The sequence below is a fragment of the Dipteris shenzhenensis genome, chromosome 5 (assembly GCF_047967505.1).
Source record: "Dipteris shenzhenensis isolate YYH24624 ecotype China chromosome 5, Dip_SZ_1.0, whole genome shotgun sequence".
NCBI classification, from domain to species: domain Eukaryota; kingdom Viridiplantae; phylum Streptophyta; class Polypodiopsida; order Gleicheniales; family Dipteridaceae; genus Dipteris; species Dipteris shenzhenensis.
The window spans coordinates 39,222,137-39,245,214 of NC_141600.1; the positions used below are offsets into that span (position 1 = coordinate 39,222,137).

The following is a 23,078-nucleotide window of genomic DNA, read 5'->3' on the forward strand; positions in this document are numbered from 1 at the left end:
AAAGTGCCAATTATTGCCAATTACAGACCGGAAAAGTATTCTGGTCGGATGAACGACCGTAGCTCCGATGTCATTGAGACCTGGCTACACAAATGGGACGAGGCGTTCGCCATTTGTGAGATCAGAAATGACATCAAAAAGATCCGCGAGGCCACCCATATGTTTAGTGAGGCAGCGGATCGGTGGTGGATTAAACAACAAAAAGACGGTATAGCATCCACTACCTGGGAGGGGTTTAAAAGAGAGTTCAGGAAACACTTCTTACCTCCTGACGAGGCATCCCGAGCTTGGGATCAATATAGGAACCTGCGTCAGAGAAATTTATCAGTGGCAGAATACACTGATAAGTTTCGAGAGAGTGTAATGAAGGTTGACGAACCCCTGCCTCAATCAATCCAAGTGAAAGATTTCATATTTGGATTGAATGACCGAATAAAAATGGAAGTTCGGGCTAAGTACGCGAACACGCTAGATGATGCAATAGCTATAGCCTTGAACTACGAGGATGCCAAGGGCAGCAAGCCAAGTGGGTTTGCACAGGTCGGAACCCAGTATGGGTATCCGAAGAAATCTGGGTTTAAGAAGAAGTGGACTAGTAAAGGGAGTGGTTCGCAGCCGAGTGGTCAAGCCAAGCAGGCGAGACCGGCTGAAACTCCTAAACCAAGTACCACCATTGGAGTGAAGAGAAAAGTAACTCCAATGGCAGCCCGGGCTTGGTCTAAGTCTCCCTTGAACCCGGAACAAAGGGAAAAAGCGAGGAGAGAAGGCTTATGCTTTGGTTACCTTCAACCTCATCAGTGGAGAGATTGTCCACGTAATAAAGATCGTCGGATGGCTGAGATGGTGATCTCAGAGTGCGACGTGGAGATGCAGGGGAGTCCCAGAGCGGAAGAGATGCAGATTCAGCTAGCGGGATCTTCTCAGAGGTTAGTACCTTGTTTGTTATGTGTGTCTGTTACTAAGTTAGTGACGAGTGCACCTGATAACATCCTATCTAAGCCCGCAGCAACGGGGTATACAGCCTTCAATGATACGGAGTTAATTAAAATGAAAGGGCAAGTAGCCGGTCATGATGTCATTGTGTTGTTTGACTCAGCGTCAACTCACAATGTGATTAACTCCAAGCTCGTGAAGAGGCTGAAATTAAAGACAAGTCCATCTGACTATGCGTATACAGTCAGGATGGCAGACGGAAGTTCAACTGAAGTATGGGACCAGAGGGTTACCCAGTTGGAGCTTCGGATTCAGGACTATACTGAGAAGCTTGATTTTGAAATGACCAAGCTTGCTCATGCGGATATAGCCCTGGGAATGGCGTGGCATTCTAGCAAGAATCCAGCCATTGATTGGAAAAAGCACGTATATCAATTCAAGATGAATGATGTGCTTTATGTCTTGCGAGGTGAAAAAGATATACCTCAGGGACCGTTGGTTTCCGTGATGGAAATCAGAAAGGCTCAAGTAGAGTTTTTATACCTTTGCACAGCATCGGTAGAGTCGGTGGATGAGTCTTCGGCTAGCACTGATGTTACGCAAAGTGGTGAGATGGCCAAGCTGGCTAATCTTATAACAGAGGAGTTCTCTGAATGTTTTAGGGATGAACTACCTTATGGGTTACCTCCAGAGCGGAAAGTTCAGCATAAGATTGAACTGATCCCGGGGGCAGAACCTGTAAATAGACCTCCCTATAGAATGAGTTTTACTGAAGAAGCGGAGGTGCGTAGACAACTGGAAGAATACCTCAAGTTGGGGCAGATTCAACCAAGTTTCTCACCTTTTGCTTCGCCAGTGATATTGAAGAGGAAAAAGGATGATACGTTTCGTCTCTGTATAGATTACAGAGCATTAAATAATATCACTGTTAAGCACAGGTATCCGATGGCTCGGATTGATGATTTGCTAGATGCATTACATGGAGCCGTGATTTTCAGCAAGATAGATCTTAAGTGCGGCTATCATCAGATCCGGATTAGAGCCGAGGATGTGCATAAAACCGCTTTTAGAAGCAGGTTTGGTCATTATGAGTTTTTGGTAATGCCCTTCGGACTTACCAATGCTCCAGCGACCTTCGTCATGCTTATGAACGATTTACTACGTCCGTATATCGGAAAGTTCGTAGTACATTTTATTGACGATATCTTGATATTCAGTAAAAGTGTTACTGAGCATTGTGAACACTTAAGGATAGTGTTCAGTACTTTGAGGAAAGCCAGTCTTTACGTGAATAAAAAGAAAACTATACTGTGTATGGTTAGGCTTGAGTACTTAGGGTTCATAATTACTCCACAGGGGGTAGAAATGGATCCGAAGAAAGTGGCTGCGATACTAACTTGGCCAATCCCTCAGAGTCTGACCGCGTTGCGATCATTCTTGGGATTTGTCCAGTTTTATAGAAGGCATATCAAAGGATATTCCGAAATAGTATCGCCATTGACTGATCTGACCTCAGATAAAGTACCTTTTATTTGGGGACAGAATCAACAGGAAAGTTTTAACACCATAAAACAAGCTGTGGTCTCAGGACCGGTGTTAAAAATAGTTGATCCCCAGAAACCGTTGTTCCTAGAAACCGATGCGAGTGGCATTGCGGTAGGAGCAGTCCTCCTTCAAGAGGGAAGGCCAGTAGCCTTTGAAAGCAAGAAGCTTTCTCCCTCTCAAAGGAATTGGCCAACTCATGAATTGGAGTTGTATGCTGTTATCCATGCTTTGAAAACATGGAGGCATTATTTGTATGGTTCAGAGTTTTATGTGGATGTAGATCATGATACTCTGAAACATTTTTGTAAACAACCTGACTTGAGGGGCCGCCAAGCTAGGTGGGCAGAGCTCATGCAGGAGTTTAATCTAACGATTTGGTACCGAAGAGGAAAAGACAATAAGATAGCTGATGCGTTGTCTCGCATTATGCACAACTTGAGTTTCACGGTATTAGAGAGTGCTCTAATGACCGAGATCAGAGAAACTCAGAAGGTGGACGAGTTTGTCCAGAGCTTGTGGCCTAAAGCTCATGTGTTAAAACCCGGGGAAAGTGAAAAGGATGACCTGGCATCCAGAAAAGGCCAAACTTATGCAAGATATACCATAAGGGATGGTATGCTAGTTAGAAATGGCAAGGTTGTAGTACCTGGTCAGAATGATCTCAGGCAGAGAGTCATTCGACAATGCCATGATAGCCCGTGTGCGGGACATCCAGGCGTCGAGAAGACATATGATCTCGTGAAGCGAGATTTCTTTTGGCCAAAGATGAAAAAGCATATTCATGAATATGTGACACGGTGCTTCTCGTGTCAGGTAAGTAAGGCCGAGCGGGTGAAGCCACCCGGACTTTTACAGCCCTTGGAAATACCACTAAGTAAGTGGGAGAGCATTTCCATGGACTTTATTGTAGGGCTACCTGTAACACAAGGAGGGTATAATTCTATCCTTGTGGTGGTTGATCGTCTAACCAAGATGGCTCACTTCATTCCGACTAGAGAGTCTGTTAGTGCCCCTCAAGTGGCAGATTTGTTCATTAGACATATATTTCGTCTGCATGGATTGCCTAGATCCATAGTATCAGACAGAGATGTTAGATTTACCGGTCATTTTTGGACAGCGGTATTTGAGACACTAAGGACTGAGTTGGGAATGAGTAGTGGGGATCATCCTGAGACGGATGGTCAGACGGAGAGAGTCAACCAGACTTTAGAGGATATGCTGAGAGCATATGTGTCATTGAGGCAACATACGTGGGACAAGTGGTTGCCATTGTTGGAGTTTGCCTACAATGATAGGAAACACTCATCTACTGGGTTCAGTCCGTTTGAGCTGAACTATGGTTATAGACCAGTCAATCCGACTATAGTTGGAATACCTCAGAAAGTGCCTAGTGCCGCGAACTTTGTAGTTCAGATGCGGGAGATGCTAGCGCTTGCGAGAGCTAATATCCGCCAGGCTATGGATAGGGCCAAGGTATATGCGGATGAAAATCGGTCTATAAGAGTATTTAAAGAAGGAGAAAAAGTTTTTCTCAGAGTTCCTTCGCACTCGAAGTCGTTGACTTCAGGAGAGTGTGCTAAGTTATCACCTCGATACTGTGGGCCGTGGTTAATTCTAAAGAGAATAGGCAGTGTAGCCTATAAATTAGAATTGCCACAGGGGTGTAAGGTGCACCCGGTTTTTCATGTTTCACGTTTAAAGAAATTTTTACATACTGGTGACTCACTAATCGAAGGTGTGGTTTTGTTTCAGGAGATAGAGGATATTGCAAGGCGCAAACCAACAAGAATCCTGGACCGAGGAACAATGCAAATACGAAATCGGAAGATACCCACGGTGTTGGTTGCATGGCATGGTCAGCCTCTATCCGAAGCTACCTGGGAATCCGTATATCAGTTGCGGAGAGTGTTCCCAGACTTTATCATCGAGGACGCTGATGTCTGAAGAGGGAAGGAATGTTACGCTCTAGCCGAGGTAGCATGACCTCGGAAGAATCAGTCGACATTTCCCTTATAGGATCTATCTTTGTAATATATGTGTTTGCGCTTTATGTAAATGATCGGGAGGGATCAATGTCAAGGTCCTAGGTGAGGGCTGATAGCACCAGACTAGATAGATCTGAGACCAAGGGCCTAGTGCAAAGAATGTGCCTAGGGGCAAGGAATTAAATGCATCCCAAGAGAGGGGTGAAATGTTGCATTAGAAAGGCCCTATATGGATGACATGTGGCATCTAGATCTATCTAGGGAATTGGGGTCTGTCAAGGCTAGTGAGAGAAGTGGAGAATTGGATGATTTACGTGATTTAGAGATTGCTCTCTCTCTTGCTAGTAAGTCTTGGCAGAATTTGGCTGGGAGGAAAAGTAAGGTGCTACTCCCGTGATATTGGCAGTGAGATCAGAGATAAAGAAGAAAGTTTTAACAGACATGCCATTGGAGGCGTTGGTAAAGAGCATGCAGCTAAAGAAAGCAATCGCGCCTCCCCAAATAAAGCAACAGTCACTATTTTTGTGATAACTTTTGATCTGTAGCTTGGATTTGGGAGCTCTTTTTTTTTTTTGTTTCGAGACTGAAATCGAGCTTTACAACTCTCTAGAAGAAGTCAAGGCAAAAATCAAGAGAAAGAATCAAAAACTAAGAACACAACAAGCAACTTATTTTTGTTGTGAAAGGCATTAGAAAACAGTTGTTTTTTAGGAGCAGAGGAAGTTTGTGAGTGTCCTCAGTCTGGGAAATACTTTGCGCCATATTAGAGTCTTCCTTGTATATGAAATCTTCTTTTGATTGTTGTTCTTATTTGTAGAAACAGTGTGGACTGTAGGATTCATGTTCGTTGCGGGGTGTGCTGATGAAACATATGAGTTGCCAATTCGGTGTATGTTTGTGTGTTAGAGCCTATCATAAAAGTCACCCATGGTCCTCTGGTTTCTCTCATCATTATTTTGGAGCCCCCAACGAGGAGATATCCTTGGCACCGTTGTGACATGAGAAGAACTTAAGCAAGGGTGAAATTACAAGTCTAAGATGGCACAGGATTTCCCTAGATTCATAGGACTTTCCCATGAGGTTCGTGGAAGAGATGGAGTTCATAGCTTTAATGAAGGACAGGAATACCCTAGAGGTGTTGTTGCAGATCTTGACTTACAGTTTGAAAGGTGAAGCTAGGACATGGATGCACAACCATCCAACAACGTTTTGAGAGGCCCAAGACCCCGCACATAGGAGCCTACATATATGGAAGTGAGAGCTGCATTCTTAGATCAATATGCTCAAGAAAGAGACCCCAATGGGATTTGAAAGGAGCTATGCAATTATTAACAGGCACCGAATCAAGATGTCGACCAATACTTGATTCATTTCTCTAAATTGTGAAACCATTGAAGAGCAGCTTTACATCCGAAGATCCCACCCAAAATGATTAAGGAGGAGAGATTTGCTATAGGCCTTAAGCTGGATCTTAGATTGAAAGTGGACCTAAAGAACCCTCTTTGCTTAATGAGGCACAAGAGAAGGAATGCAAGATGAAGAGATTGGGACAATTGGGGTTCCAAGAAAGTCCAAAGAATCCACCAATTAGCATTGAAGCTACTTTGGTTACCAGAGAAGAACCAACTTTCTTCCACCAAAGGACCAAATGACTCTTTGAAAGAGAGCCTCCAGAAGATGGTTGAATTAATGAAGAATATGAGCTTGAATATGTTGGGTAGTACAGGTCGATGTAGGGAAAGAGGATCTTATGGAGGTAGGAGTGTTGGAGTTCCACAAAATCAGAATGGGCAGCCACCATGGCAACTAGGAAGAGATCGAGGTATTCATGCTATGAATGTGAAGTGTTTTAATTGTGGTGAGTGGGGCCACTACAACGCCTACTGTGACAAGCCTCTTGGTATGAGAGGTGACATGTTTCCTCTGCCACAACACTTGAACAATAAGGCTAATGATTTTGGGGTGGAGATTCAAGATCCTTCCCAACCTAGCACTATTGGTGCTACTCATATACCCATGAATGTGAATGATAAAGGGAGAGGCAAGGTAGTGACTCTGCTTGGGTTGACAGAAAGTTCCAAAAGTAATGTTGGTTGCAAAGAGAACTAGAGCTCAAAGCAATGGAGAAACAAACCCTAGTCCAAAGAAGGGGAAACAAATCGAAACTGAGCCTCTAGAGCAAGTAAAGAAAAAGGTGGGAAGGCCTAGAAGACTATACAAAGCGACGGATTTAACTTTGGGGGGAGAGCAAGAAGAATACAGCTTGGCGAATGATTTGGCATAGTGAAAAGCAAATACTACTTTTGGCCAGATGATGGGTATGTGTCCAAAGTTGAAGAGGGAATGGAAATGAGCAATCAATCCTAGTAAGAAAGTTACTTTGGAGCCACCTAGGGAAGTTATGTCCATTGCTTATCCACTTGTGGGTCTGGAAGGTGGGTGCTATTTAGAATTAGGAAAAGGGAGTGACAATTGTGCATACCAGTACAAGAAAGAAAATGAGTTTTGACATGGTGAGTCATATGGAGCTAAATGAGGATGAAGAAGGGGATGATGAAGACAGAAACTAAGAGCAAAGAGGAGAGTAAAGATTCCGATGAGGAGGAAGGCCAAGCGCCGTTCATTCTTGGTGAGGAAGACCCCCAAGAATTGCAGCTAATGGCTTTATTTGATGCTACAGAGGAGGGAACACCAAAAACCATGGAAAATCTGATGCAACCAAGGAGTTCCACTGCCCAAAAGCAGAAATTGGTGGAGGATGCTGAGTACCAGCTTCACTTCACAAGACAGCCATGAATATCTCATATGAGGAAATAAGGGGATTTTCAGGGGAACCTTTTAGGATAGAGTTAAAGGAAGGTGCAAGGCTAGTGTTTCAAAAGTTGAGGAGGCTGGAACCCAAAGAAAAGCAAGTGCTCAAGGCAGAAGTAGAGAAGCTTTTGCAGGCAGATTTTATTTATCAGCAGGTAGAGAATGCTGATTGAGGGAATCCAGCGGTAATAAAGCCAAAGAAGGATGGTAGATGGCGGGCATGCATGGATTATAAGCCATTAAATGCAGCAACTAATAGGAATCACTATCGAATGCCCTTCCTTGATGAAATCTTGGATAAAGTTGCAGGCCATGAGCGGTACAGCATATGTGATGGATATTCAGGATATTTTCAGATAGCTATTGCACCAAGAGATCAGGAGAAGACAACATTTATTACACCTTTCGGCTGTTTTCGCTTTAGTGTCATGCCATTTGGTGTGACAAATGGTCCATCCATTTACCAACAGCGCTCGGATGAGGTACTTGCTCCTTTTCTTGATAAGTTTGTTAAGGTTTTCTTGGATGATATTTGTGTTTTCAGTTCAAGGAAGGAGCATCGTGGAAAACTGGAGCACGTATTCCAAGGCTGGACTCGAGGGATGGGCAGCTAAATCCAAAGAAATGTTTTATTGCTCAGCCTAGAATTCAACTTCTTGGACATGTTGTGTCAGAGAATGGGATAGAACCTGATCCCGATAAGGTGAAAGCACTAATTTGCTATCCTCTTCTACTTCCACTAAGCAGCTCCATCCATTCGTTCAAAAAGTGAAGTATATGTCCAAGTTTATGCCTTTATTGTCACAGTTGCTTTATCCACTTTAGCAGGCAGTCAAGAAGGATCCTCTTCAGTGGGATGAAAATTGTGAGGAGTGTGTTTGGAAAAGTCAAAGAGACACTTAGAGATATTTCAAACGTGAAATCTCCTGAATTTCACAAAACATTCTATGTTAATCCTTCCATAGGACCAGATGCAATCAAGGCCATTCTCTCACAACAAGGAAATGAATCCACGTATATGAGGCCGGTATACTATGCCAGTAGAGTGAAGATTGAGGCAAAAAGGAAGTACACAAAGGTAGAGCTTGCGCTATCAAGCTTGGTTTATTCATGTAGGAGATTTAGACCTTGTTTGTTGTCCAAATTTCTTGTATTGACCAGTTACAGACTTTTACCCCTGCTACTCAATAGAACTAATCTTTCTAAAAGCATGATAAAGTGGATAATTGAGCCGTAGGAATTTGATTTCATGTTCTTTGATCGAGGATTCCACTCGAGCTTCCTTGGCTGATCTTCTCACATATAAGGAAGGCCCAATCTTGGTGAAGGAGGTGGAACAACCAAGTGGAAGGAAGGAGGTAACCCAGCTTGCAAATACTCATGTTTTAGAACATGAAGTGTGTGTTAGTGTGTTCTACTGGGAGTTCTAGTAGAGTCTTAAGTGTGAGTGCCACGTGTCATATTGGGAGATATCCCATATACACTTTGGTATTCTAGTGTGTGTCTATCTTATATATGATTGTACCTGTGTGTCACATCAACACACATCAAGGAGTCTACATAAATCTTATCAATGTGAGTCTTTCCGTTTTGGTCTATTGCTCATTTCCATTTCCTTTCACTTTCATTATGTTTCCATTTTAGTATTATCTTTTCTCTCCCTAGCCTACCCTCTCTCTCTCCCTCTCCCTCTCCACCATATTCCTTCATGTGGTATCAGAACCATCCTTCCTCCTCCCTTTCTTTCTTCCTTCATCCTTCCTTCTCCTAGTCCTTTCCCTCTTGCTCCTTGCTCTTCCAAAGGATAGAGGAGAGGGAGGCCAAGAAAGAGGAGCTACTCTCCCTCTTTTCCCTTGGAAGGCAGCCCTTCTTCCTTCACTCTCAGCCTCAAGTTTGCTGCAAATTTGTTCTTAGATTTGGAGCAACTTGGTCACCATTCTTGTGGACATTAGTGGGCTTCTTCGTAGAGGAAAAACTGCTCGTTTTTTGCTCAAAAGCAGCCCGTTTTTTGCTCAAAGACAGCTCGTTTTTGCTGTTTTGGGGGCGTTCTTGTGAACGAAATAGTTGCTTGCTGTTGTGGAGACATTTCAACCACATTGCCCTAAAAACGACCTCATTTGGAGCCCGTTTTTTATGAAATGACCTACTTGAAGAGTGCTACTGCTGCTGCTATTCACGCCTCGAGAATGCCGCCATCTTCCCCGGCTGCAACATGTGCGGATGCCTACACTATTCCAGCTGGTCCGATGCCTTTTCTTGGCCTTTTTTTTCCTCGACTTCAAGTTGAGCTGCTGCTACAACCCATACTATTCTAGCCTTTGCTCCGACCTCGCACTTCAGCCCATATTGCTGCAACATTTGAAGCAAACATGGAGTGCTCCAAATAGGGAATTGTCATTGAAAAGTTTTCTGGTAAGAACTTTCCAACTTGGCAAACCAAGGTGAGGCTTCTGTTTATGAAGGAAGGTGTGTGGAAGGTGGTTAGTGGCTGAATCTAATGAAAAGAAAATTCTAGCATGGGAAACTCTTAACGACAAAGGTCTTTCTATCATTGGTTTGGGTTTGTCTGATGACGTTATTCATTACTTGGATTTTGATGACACTGCACATGAATTGCGGGACATGCTAGAGCACTTATTTGGCAACAAAATTATCAACTGCAAAGTATTTCTTAGACAGAAGTTCTTTAAGCTCCATATGAAGATTCTCTTAATGCTCATTTGAATCATATGGAATCCCTCATCACTGGACTTGCTGCTTTGAAGGCCCTTGTTGGGAAAGATGATCAGCTGGATGTCCTCCTTTCCAGCATTGAGGATATTCCTCAGTATCCGCTTTGTTGGAAAGGTCACCTCCCCATCTGTAAGCCCCCATATGAGGAGAGCATGGGGGAGGGAGATCTAGGACATTTGCCAAGAGGGAAAAGCCTGGAGAGGGGGTTGCCACATGGGCAACACCTCACAGCAAAGAAAAGAGGGCTAAAAGGGCTGCCACATGGGCAGCACATGGGCTGCCATGTGGGCAGCACAGCAGCCTGGCAGAGGCACAGCAAAGCATGTGTGTACGGGCTGGAACAGGCCCCTAAAAGAGGCCCACAGGTTGCAAGACAGAGGGCAAGCACATGGCGCATTAATGGCAGGCGGAACCAGCAGGAGTGTCGGTCACATGTAGGGACTGGTTGGGCTGGTTGGAGCCAGCCAACCAGGCCTTTTATAGGCACACAAATGGGGTTGGGATCTTGCCTTGAAAGGAGGGCTAAAGCCCTTGGAGTGTGGGCCAAAGGCCCTAGAAAAGTGAGCCCCGCAGGGGCATTTATAGGCAGACCACGGCAGGGCCTGGTCAGCCTGTTTGGGTCGGCGGCCATAGGCAGCCTGCGTGGTTGGTTTTTGCAGCAGCCCTTGGGGGCTATGAAAGGAGGGCCTCCAGGCCCTCATTCCTCATTCTCTGGAGCAACCTTCACACAAGCAGCAAGAGCAGTCTTCTACCCATCTTGGAGCCTATACTTTGGAGGACCAAGAGACCTAGAGAAGCTGCAAACGGAGCTTGAAGGGTTGCCCAGCTAGGCTGATCTATAGGCAGCAAGCGGGAGAGGATCATTCTGGACAAAAAGTCTACAGACGCTCGAGTTGGAGCACGCAGGCTCGAGTCTAGAGACAGCCGGCAGATAGGATAAGTACCTTGTGGTAAGATCAGAGGACCACACCATTGGTGGGACTTTGGATCTCTCTCTTTTGTATTGTGTCCATAGCTTTGGATGGAAATATATTATTTTGTTGGTTTCTATATCTGGCTGGCTTATTGTCTATTGATGAGTCTGCACATCTATCTGATGCACATTAAGTTAAGAAGTGTGTGATTCCACACTCCCACACACACATTGTGTGAGCTCCTGGGCTATTCTATCAGTCTTCCACTGTGTGTACCCTCTGTTGGTCCATTTCTAGCACGCTTCATGTAGCACGGGATATGTCCTTTGATGACATGGTTGCATTGCTTCTCGACCATGAACGAGGGCACAAGGATGTGCATGAGGAGTGGGCATTATATTCCAAGGGTAAGAAGCCATTCAAACTTTTCAAATGCCCATATTGTAAGGAGCTTGGCCATACAGAGGACCGTTGTTTTCAGAAGCTTGCCAAACAACAATTCAAGGAGCATGCTACCTTGGCTGCAGCTACTACTAGTGAAGAAGAAGAAGATGACAATCCGACACCCACTTTTGCTCTAACTGCTCATCTCCGAAATCTATCCTTTTCCCATGAGGTAGATGAGGATGATGAATATGTCTTCTAAAATATGTCCATGAGCTTGATGTATGTATATGGGTACTCTGCCCTGGGTAGTCTCCCAAAATTTGAATGTAATAATCTCTTTGAGTCAATAAAGGTTCTCAAGAGGGGGATGTATTGTGGGAGCCATGTATTGGCTTTGATAGGGTCTCTTTATCAGGCCTAGCCGAGTTCCAGGATGTTGGTTTATTCCTAGATCTATGAGCTGGTCATGTAGCCATGCTAAGACATGAGCCTTTTGAGTCATGTTGAGTCTCAAGCCATGAGAGTGCCTGGATCAACCTCTAAACATGCTCAAATTTTAGCCTCTGAGTTGCTTGGGGTGCACAGAGTAGTCCGTCATTGTCATATTCTGTTCTTGGTTCCATTTCAGTAGTTCCTAACCTTTGACATGGACGTTTCTAAAGAGGATTCAAGAGAAACTATAAAATGGTCCTTTGAAACAAATTATTCAATGCGAGAATCCATACAGGGTTCATCGCATACAAAGGAGACGCATAGAGTTCATAAACGAGTGTGTGTCTATCCTATTTATGATTATACTTGTGTGTCACATCAACACACATCAAGGAGTCTAAATCAATCAAGCTTATCAATGTGAGTCTTTCCATTTTGGTCTATTGCGCATTTTCATTTCCTTTCACTTTCATTATGTTTCCATTTGAGTATTATCTTCTCTCTCCCTAGCCTACCCTCTCTCTTTCCCTCTCCCTCTCCCTCTCCACCATGTTCCTTCATCATGTTCTTTGTTTTGATGGTTCTTTCAAGAGGAGTCTAAACCAGGCTACTGGAGGGATGGTAGTCTATGATCCTTGTGGAGAGGAGATACACAGGCAAGGATTTCCACTCGATGCCAAAAGTAACAAATGAAGAAGAGCATTCAACTTTGTGTCAAAGTCTTAAGGTATGCCTCAAACTTGGAATCCGAAGGCTTGTCATTGAAGAGGATGCTTTATTGATAGCGAAGCAAGTATTGGGAGTATGGCAAACAAAGCATATGCATCTCAAATCTTGGGTTCAAGAGGTGAAGAGCCTGTTAGGATGCTTTGAAGCTTGAAGCATTCAACATGTGGACAGAGAATAGAACCATAATGCACATAACATAGCTCAGCAAGCCATTGTAGGGATGGTATTTGCAACCAAGGTGGATGGACCATTATATCGTGGGAGGGAGTATCTTGCCAAGTAGGAAGCATTTCTGATAATAGGAAGTGTACCTTCAAGTATGACAAAACAAGGGAAGTATCAATTGGGAAGAAACGTCAAAAATTTTGCATTATTGGTGATGCTCTTTTCATGAAAGGACCAGATTTGGTATTGAGAAGGGCGCCTTGGAAAGAGGAGATTTATCATATATTGGAAATCTATCATGAGGGAGTATGTGGAGGACATTTTTCTTTCAAAATCACATTGTAGAAAATATTGGTAGAGAGTTATGTGTGGCCTTCTATTCAAAAGGATGTGCAACATTGGTGTAGATCCTGTTTCCAATGTCAGAGAATGGGAAAAAGGGTGTTAAATCATGAACCCAAGAATATCATACTTGCTTATAACCTTTTTGAAAGGTGGGGGTTAGATGCCATTGGACCGTTGCCTATGATTGCTCGTGGGAAATGCTACATAATTAGAACCATTGACTACTGATACAGATGGTCAGAAGCTAAGGCAGTAGTAGTCAATGCAAAGGAGGTCTGCAAGTTCATGTATGAGGAAATTTGCTGCCAGTTTGGAGTACCATTGGAGTTCTTGTTAGATAGAGGACCTAGATTTCGGAGTGAGTTGATAGATCTTTTATGTGAAAAGCTGAAAATCAAACACAGGTATGCCACTCCTTACTATCCATAATGTAATGGGATGAATGAAAATTTCAATGTTGAACATGGGACTTGGAGCTTCCTTGTGCGCTATGGGTTTACAAGATTGCAATGAAAGGAAGCACCTTTCCACCTTATCTATGGAGTTGAAGTTTTGCTACGTGTTGCGGTAGAGGTACCGCCATTGAGATTCTTGATGAAGATAACTGAGGAGCCTCAGCATTACTTCAAGAACCGCCTTTTGGAATTGCAAATAGCACAGTGTTGGATCGGATACAAGTATTGGAACGTTATCAAAAGACCCAAGAGTAAAATCAGTGGAGAGTTAATGAGAAGATCAAGGACAAGAAAATTGGTAAGGGTGACCTTGTGCTCCGTTATGACAGTAAGCTAGATAACACTTTCAAAACTAAGTTTCAGACAAAGTGGCAAGTCCCTTTTCGAGTGCAAGAACGATTCTCTAATGGCTCATACCAATTGGAGAACTTAGATGGCACCCAACACAAGAACAGAGTTAATGGATACTGGCTTAAGAAATACATTGTCCGGCTTATGATGATCACTACAGAATAGGTGGGGATGAGGCATGGTCTACAAATACTATGAAGGAGGAGGAGGACTACACCAAGTCACTACATCAGCTTTTTGAAGACCGCCGGACATGAATGTCCACAGCTGAGGGGCGGGTAATGATAGGCCAATTTCGAGGACCCTAATTTTGAACTGCTAGTGGTGGAAACTAGGCGGAACTGATACTATTGTACATCTTAGGTCATGTTTTCATGCCAGGACTCAAGGTTTATTTGCATGGTGATAGAAAGTGATTGTTGATTCTGAAACTAGTGGTAGACAGGCCCGTGGAGGCATGGTAACGACCATCCAGCTAAAAAAAGCAATCGCACCTCCCCAAAAAAAGCACTTTTCTTCTTCTTCAGGCAATCTCTAGCGAAATGCCCAGGGTCCTACAGATTCTGCACCTGTCTTGCCTACCCACAATCTCGACTTTGCTGAAAAGAGAGCCATCCAGATGTTGGAGCAATGTTAGGGTTAGACACGACGACCCCAACTTTGGGAATCCCATCAAATCTCATCACTACACTATGGAAGAGAGTAAACCAGGGGGCGGGGGAACCGGGTAATAGTAGCTTCAATTGTGGCTAGGAGTCGATAATAAACCTGTGGCAAACTGGAAAATCTGATGAAGATTAAATTGACCCATTTGTGCTCCTGTACGGGGTCAAAACCCAACATGAAGGGTGGAAAATCCTCTTGGAAACAAGCACCAAGGGGCTAGCCTTGAGCGCTGTGCTCATGGACCTAGGAGAATCAAAAGCCACCTGGAGCAAGCCTCGTCCCAATAATTGCACACCAGAAAATCCAGGCGTGAGGTTTGTAGGTAAGGCCGCAAGCATCCAGTCCAGCTTGTGATATGGAAGGGTGGAACCCATGGATGCATGCGAAGAGGGTGTGGAGCTCTCGAACTCCACATCCTTTTGGAGCTGCAGCAACTCGTCATTTGAAAATATGCAGGCTCTTGTGGCTGGTGGAAGCGGTCAAGGATTGGTTGAATGCATATCCATTCGTCAAGCAAAGATGAATGGCCAACTCAAACACAAAGAAATTCTGTACGTGACCAGGGAGAAGGCTCAAAGAGGGGAGGGGCTGAGAGAGGATGAGGGGAATGGGCTGAGAGGGGAGGGGCTTGGAATAAGGAATTGGAGGTGGGAGGCAGGAATGGGAGCTGGGGGGGGGCCCAGGGGCAGGAATAACAAGCAGGCGTGCAGGAAAGGAAAGGCAGGCAGGGGGGGCAGAATGTGAGGCAGGGGGCAGAGGAGAGGAGACGGGGAGGAGGTAAGGAGCAGCGGGGAGCAGGGAAAGGGAGGCGGGGCAGGGAGTGGGAGGCAGAGCAGCAGGGAGGGAGGGAGGAGGTAGCAGGGAGGTGGGAAGGGACCAGCAGGAAGGAGGGAGGCAACTGGGAGGTGGAGTCAGCTGCGCTGGACGGTGTATTAACCTAGCATCAATATGAAGTTATTCTAATTTCAAACCTATGTGCTATGTGAGAGCTAGGCTCAGTATCCCCTTCTTAACAACAGATGCAAGAGCAACGTCTTGACTTAAATACTAGAGATTATAGTTGCTCCTGGTTTAGAAGCTGCTATGTGCTGAGATCATCACTGAGATTCACCCCCTTGTTAATGTTCACATGCAAAACACAATATCCAGGCACTCAAAGCACAAGCATCACATGTATTGCATGAATCCACTTGCTAGACTGACCTTCACCAGAAACACCACTCAAGTCCACAGAAAAGCTAGCACGTAATATATTCACAACTTTGAAATATCACACTTTCTGAAATTATAGCCACCTGAGAAGAAGCTGACAGTTTTGGAATCGGTTGGGATACTGGGTATTCCGAAGGGTCCCCCTGTTAAAATCAAAGAGTTCAGCATGGAGTGCGATAGACAATGCAAGTGCCTTTCTTGATAAAAAATGCATTACTGTTGGAAAAGAGGTAATACGTTTAGCTAAAGGAAACTTTGTTCCGTTTAATGTGAAGCTGTAGGAAATACTTTTATGGTTAGACATCCCACAGCTGCAAGATTGTCATAAAAACAATATGCAGTACCTTTCCAAAGTTGATGCTGCCAGATGAGATAGGTCGAGTATACTGCCAAAGTAGACAACATGTTTTTGAGGCAAAAAAGTCGTACAAATAGACGAGTAAGACTAATGGTCAGTGCTGCACCTGCAAATTAAATGATTACCTGTGTACTAGCAGATACCAAACGAGAAGGAATGATTTCATTAGGCCACAGAGAAAGGAAGGCTTTGTAGAAAAAAGTGGCTATCAAGTATGCTCGATATTCTGTGCGTCCAAAAGAAAAATCAAGGCTTAACTCGTCTCGAAGCAGTATCAAAGCAGCATCAAAAACCTACATATCAGTGCAAGTTCTGGTCAAGCTGGTGTACCTATGATCCTCAAAATCAACTGAGCACCTCACATAAGGTGAAAAACATGCATGCTGCTTCCACACCTGAGAATCTTTGAAGCATTTTCCTTCAAGAAACTTTTCTGTATTTTTTGCTCGTTGTGGATAGGGTTTCACCCCTCCATACACAATTATTGGTGGGCTTGAGAAAATGCCTGGAGGATAAAAAAAGAACAGTAATCATAAAAACGAGTCCATGGTATACCAGCCAAATCTTCTTGCATTTTTCCTAAAATAATTCTACCCTATAAGAATGGTTTACAGTCCAAGTAAAATAGAACGCTCTGGTACGTAAAACATACTAGGAGTTGTCCCCTTCATATAACCCTTTTGAATGACAGCTGAACTTGCTCCACGAAACAGGTAATTTTTATCCCCTTGGCACTAAAGTATATTACTCATACAACACTTCAGAGTACTATCCAATATCAAGCAATATATTGAGCCAAATACATACAGCGCCTATCAAGCAATATATTGAGCCGAATACATACAGCGCCCACAGTGCACACGCTCAGACTACCTTATCATTCTCTACCACAAGCCCAAAATGACATCTACCTAAACAATGCATAATTAGAACTAGGGAATCCTCTTTTTAATTTCATAAACTATTTGTAGGATTTAGGCCCCATTTCAACTAGGCTTTGCTTGCTAGAGTAGAATATTCAAAATCACTAAAACGTGCTTGGTAATCACTGCAAGTATTACTAAATCCAAACGTAAATAGGCTCATACCAATCAATCTTGGCAACCACAATTTTCTTGAAAATGTCCCATTGCTATCAACCGTTCATTGGTTTCATGATTATGTCTTTTGAATAGGATATCATGTTTCACTCAAGATCATGAGCAAATAGCCTAGTCTTTTCTTCTTCTTCTTGAAATGTACTTCTACTAAGTATGAGAAAGAAAGAAAGAAAGATATGTTTACATCTTTAGGAGGCCTCATGGGCCTCTGAGACGAAGTACAACCAAAAGAGTAGGCTAATACATCTCTAAGTGTCAGAGAGTCCGAGGATCGCACATGGCAGCTCCTTTTGAGTGCATAAAGCAGCTTCAAAATTATTATGAACATAGCTATATTCTAGTTTTAATAGATGACCTTCATTACATCAGTTTAAAACTGAGAGTCTTAAGCTGAGAAACAGCCAAGAAAAGAAACTCACGACAAAGATACATCATGCAAAGCATTAAAAACCCGTGGTAAAATACCAGTCAAAGAGTTCGAACAAATGCAAAATAGCCTGACAACTCCAACTAGAATGAAATCATCCAAGTCACATGATTGTAACACTAATTCCATCACTACCCTCCATACACCGTACTTGTTTCCCTTCAAATGACAATCCACCAGGAATGTAGGAAGAATGGGGATCTTCACCGGCTTCTCTACCATCCCTAGCAAACTTGCCATCTCAAGGGGGTGACCTTGCTCTTGTGAAGTGGAGATTTCTGGGTTACCAAGCCAGTGTCTTCGTTGCAAATAGATGGGTCACATGGCCAAAGATTGCCCCTGCGGCCAAGGCTGAGCCGCTCCCCCCCCGCCCCTGTAGAGCCAACAGAGTCAGCAGGCCAGAGCCCAACACACCCCCCTGGGTGACCCCTTCAGAAGGGGACTAGACCCAGGTTAAAAAGAAAAAGAAACCAAGCAAACAGACCCACAAGCGTCGTAGGCAAAGGGCTAGATACAGAGAGAGAGAGAGGGAGAGACAGGGCTTTTCTAGAGGCACCTGAGAAGGAGCAGCAGTAGGAGCCCTTACGTGAAGGGTCACCCTCACCACCCGGCCCCCTCCCTCCGCCTCCCTCCCTCCCCCTTCCCCCTCCGCCCCCCTCTCCACCTCCTCAGAAGGTTCTTCAGCCTCCCCCCTCCTGCCTCGACACCCCTGCCAACAGGCAAGGGTAAGACAACATCCCCTTCCGCTTCCTCACCGTAGCATCCGGTCCAGTTGGGTAGGGAGCCAAAGGGAAGGCACTTGTCCTCCCGGTCAACAGCTCCCAATCTCTAGTCTCGATGTCCCTTACCGCGGGAATTCTAAGGATTGGACCTTAGAATTATCAGGAGATTTTGGACTCTTACCCTCTACCCCTGGAGGTAACGCTTGTGGTCTTGCAGCCCCGGAAAGGGGGTTTGATCAGCGTAGTGAGCTCCCAGACACACCAAGTTTGGAGATTCCAGTTCGCATCTACAGGATTGGAGAACTGGTCCCCAGTGGTGTTTGATGCTATTATGGGAGATTAGATTCCACGCATGATGGACGAGTGGATGGGGCCACAGGGACTGGACCTTTGGCACGCCCATGGTGCGGAGGTAAATTTTCAGCTGGGCTTCACGCGAGAGAAGCCGATGTGTGGTTTGGCGGTAGGAGTTATCAGATTGCCACTTGAGGCAAAGGTTGATCAGGCATACTACTGGCCACTCCAGAAGTGTGCCGAGTTGTTCGGGGTGGAAGTCTCCTTCATGATGAAGTGGGCACAGAAGATTGGGATTGAGCCAATGTCCACCTTAGTACGTCGATGTACAGACACAGACTACTTGCCCTCCAAACCCCGGCAAAGTCACATAAGGCAGTCTTTCTGGAACAGGCACCCACTCACAGGAGAGCCTTGTTTTCTGCATCCCCGTCCTCATGAGTTGGACCATGGTGAGTTGGAACATGCATAGGCTCCACGACTGTGCTCGTAGTCAGCCGCAATACCTGATCCTTCGACAGGAGTTGCAAAGGGCAGTGGTAGGGCGGACAGTGGACATCCTTTTGATTCGGGAGCATATGTTCTCAGCATCAGACATCAGACAACGACACCAGCTCCTCCCAGGGAGAGGTTCGGAGGTGTGGTCCCCTGCAGTCGGATGGAGCAGAGGGGTCTCCATCTCGGTCTCACACACAGTGGCTCCAGAGGTCTCTGATCAGGGCGAGCTTCGAGCAGTTTGGATGGGAGAATCCAAGATTGGGATCTTGAATGTGTATGCCCCAGCGTGCAAACCGCCTTTTGGAGGAAGGACAAGCAGGGTGGCGCCTCCTCTGAGATGCCAGCAACAGAGTGGAGCACCTGGGAGTAGTTCATTTTTATGATCAGCGGCAGAGACCTATGGCGAGAGCCAGATTTCAGCGGGATACCTAGCAGCCTCCTCTTCTCTTTCGAACTGAGGAGACATGATGGACTGCTTGAGAGGCTAGACTGCTTCTACGTTGGGGATTGGGCACTACACAGAGGTGACTCTATCGGATTCTGGCACGTACTACGATGTTAGACCACTCTCCAGTAGTACTTCACTTGGAGCAGCCCCGCAGAGGTCTTCCCCAAAAGGGGATCCACATTCCATAGGACCTCCTGTAGGACGAGGAGATTCAGCAGGTCATGGTAGGGATTTGGCAACAGTTAGAGATGGCATCGTGCAAGGGTTGGGCTTCGTGGGTGGCCAATGCGATCCAGAGGAGCAGTGAGGAGTTGTAGGCTTATGCCCTTAGGCGACAGAGGACTCTTCAGAAGCGCTAGCGGGCACTGAGGAGAGACCTCGCCTCCATAGAGCATCTCAAGGAGCAAGACCCAGGATCTCACTGGCTTAGGGATAGGTTTGTGAGTGCTCACCTTGAGCTTCAAGACACGGAGATTCGGAGGGCTGAGTTCTCCTATCACTCTTCCCAGGCCCAGTGGGTACAGCAGGGGGACAAGATGACGCAGTTTTTTCAGACCATTGGGCCCCGATCGGCAAGCACCCAGCTGTAGCATCTTCGAGAACCGCAGGGCATCATGCACACTAACCCGCAGGAGCTTCTAGACCTGACCACAAGTTTTACAGCTAGCGCAAGAGATTCTAGACCTGACCACAACTTTTTACAGCCAGCCCTTTCAGACAGAGGATGACTTCACCTTGTATGTGTGGCCCGGGAGGTAGTTTGGAATCACGTTCCGACGGTAGTCTCACAGGATCTGTGCAGCAGTCTAGAGGAGCCCTTCATGGATGAGGAGCTCTAGGAAGCCCTCAAGGCTGTACTGACCCAGAAGTGTCCTGGCGAGGATGGCTTGACTCCGGACCTCTTCCGGAACTTCTGGGAGATCATCTCCACCCCTTTCCGACTGGAGATTTTTGACACGGGCTCCCTCCCTCAGTCCCTGAGCAGGGGGTGGATTTGTTTGATCCCGAAAGGGGGAGATAGGTCAGATCTCCGGCGGTGGAGACCGATCACTTTGCTTGATACCGCATACAAGATCCTCGCCAAGGTCTTGAGTTTGCAATTACGACCTTACTGAAATTATTCACGACACACAGAACAGGTTCGTCCAGGAGCGTAGCATCTTGGACAACATCTTCATGTTCTGAGAGGCAGTGGATTGGTCCAAGGAGGAGTCACAGCCATTGGCCGTCCTCCTCTTGGACAGATGGGTCATAAGAGTTTTTGCGATTTATGCGGGGAACTCTAGCCAGATACTCATCGGAGGATACACGGGCGAGGCCTTTCCTCTCTCTTGCTCGGTCCACCAGGGCTGCCCCCTTGCTCCCTTCCTCTTCTTGTTTGTGGCGGAGGCTTTGGGCTACTACTTGAGATCGCACGTGGCGGGCCTCACAGGGTTGAGGCTCCCAATCAGATAGGAGGAGGAGCTGCTGGATTATGAGTTTGCAAATGATATGGCCTTGTATGTAGAGGGCACCACAGCGAGCTTGGAGAGAGTCAAGGGAGCTATGACTATCTACTGTGAGGCCTCGGGTGCGCGGATCAACTGGACAAAATCCATAGGTTTCTTCGCAGGATCTGAGGAGACACATGAGATTTTTGAGTGGGGGAGCGACTTTGGCTTCAGATGGATACTGCAGGGCCAAACGGCTAGATACCTCGAATGCCACGTTGGTATTGGCATTACAACAGAGCAGCAGATCGCCTTGGTTCCTGAGAGTGTTTGACGCAAGCTTCTCTACTGGAGCTTGGCCAAACTCTCCCTAGCAGGTCATGCCTTAGTGGCAAACCATGCCCTTCTTGCCACGGCTTGGTATATTGCCTCCTGCTGGTGTTTTCACAGAGGGTGCATTCGGCAGCTCCGACAATTGGTTCGGAACTTCCTTTGGGCACCGTTCGGACGGCACGAGGAACACTAGAGCCCGGGTCGCTTGGCAGACAGTGATCATGCCGCAGGCATTGGGAGGCTTGGGTATCATCAATCCAGAGATGCAAAGCAGAGCCCTCTTGGGCAAGTTGGTTGTTTGCGGCCTCACACCAGGTGCAAAGCCTTGGAAGCTCTTCTTACAGCGAGGGCTTCTCAGGAACACCCCACACATTGGGCCTTCTCAGAGGCCCCCTTACGGGGACGGGTTCCCCCTTGATGAGGAGCCTCCATAGGGTCTAGCAGAGATTAGCAGGGGGCCTCATTCGAGCTCAGCTGAGATGCAGAGAGGAGTTCGAGCGTCAGCCCCTAGTTTGGCAGCCAGAGATCAAAGATCAGGAGGGGCATATGCTCGGACAGCGGACTCACATTGGTTGGGCACAGTGGGACAGTGGACCGGCTGGGTCCTTTGGCAGATGGAGCAAATTACCCATGGAGGCAAAGGCGAGGCTTGGTGCCGTAGCGCATCTGCAAGGAGCAAGGCAGAGGATGAGAGAGATTGACATAGCTATCCCTAAGTCCTGGTGGGAGGGACTTTGTGTTGGATGGACAGCAGATGGATGGGCCAGTTTTCTCAGACTGGCGTTCCCTTGAGGATGATGATGCAGTGAGGCAGCACACAGCTCGATTTTTTCGGTGTAGGACCTGGAGGCCGACTCCAAGCGCTCATCACTGAGAGAAACCCAGACATAGATGGGAGTCTGGATGGGATTCACTGGCAAATGATCAGAGTGGTGGGACGTTTGGGGAAGGAGTGGCACATTGACCCTCCCAGTATCTCAGAGTAGGATGCCCCTAGATGGCGCCTTTGGCTTTGGGAGGGTAGGCCCTAGAGGGAAGTCCAATGGGATCCAAGAGAATGGTTCTGGCCCTCTAGAGGCGGCCTTGCCGAGCAAGTGGACGAGGTGCCCTTCTTTTCCTACACCACATGGATTGGCAGGAGGCTTCAGATGGATTTTTCGACGTGGACCCCTTCGAGGGAGAGGCATTGGGTGGCCCAAAGAGTGCCCCGGGATGTTCGTTCCAAGTTTTGGACACAGTTATGGTCCAGTTTGCGGCCGAGGAAGATATCCTACTTCTTCTGGCTGGCCGCCCATGGAGGCTTGCCCATCGGCCCGTGGTTGGAGTAGATGCGGGTGGAGGGGCAATGTCACTGTTGCTCTGCTGGTTTTTTGGAGACGATCCCGCACTACATTTATAGCTATCGTAGCGCATTGAGAATTTAAATGGGAGCCCTCATGATTATGACCCACATGCAAAGTCTTCAGAGGGACTACACTTAGGGGATGGTGGCCTGGTTGACTGAGGGAGGACACGTGTTCCAAATTGATGAGATCTCCCCATCTTACCGGAAATAGGGTCAAAGCATTTAGAGGATAGAGCTCCATGAGGCGGTCCCCCCCAATAGCCTGGCTCCGCCTTCTCCTTCGGAGAGCAGCCTTTGGGAGGTAGTAGCTAGTATCACTGCATGGAGCATTTGGATTGCTCGCTGCAGTCTAGTGATGGGTGAGCATCCAATTCCACCCTCGGCTACCTTGGTCGCCATCTGGCAGGATATCATCTACACCCTCCGCTCCACTTCGCTCTTGGAGCTTTCTAGCTACTTC

At 46.2% G+C, this 23,078-nt stretch overlaps 1 protein-coding gene across 2 annotated transcripts in view; it reads right to left on the bottom strand.

The window, feature by feature from the left end:
• LOC147901999 (uncharacterized) overlaps positions 1-23,078 on the bottom strand; it is a 102,365-nt gene that overhangs the window by 73,153 nt on the left and 6,134 nt on the right. For both annotated transcript variants that reach the window (XM_087374618.1, XM_087374619.1), the window contains exons 5-8: positions 16,417-16,526; positions 16,147-16,314; positions 16,008-16,049; positions 15,747-15,806 (exon numbers count right to left, since the gene is read on the bottom strand). In XM_087374618.1, the coding sequence (XP_087230744.1) occupies positions 15,747-15,806; positions 16,008-16,049; positions 16,147-16,314; positions 16,417-16,526 (380 nt within the window). The remainder of the gene's footprint in view (positions 1-15,746; positions 15,807-16,007; positions 16,050-16,146; positions 16,315-16,416; positions 16,527-23,078) is intronic.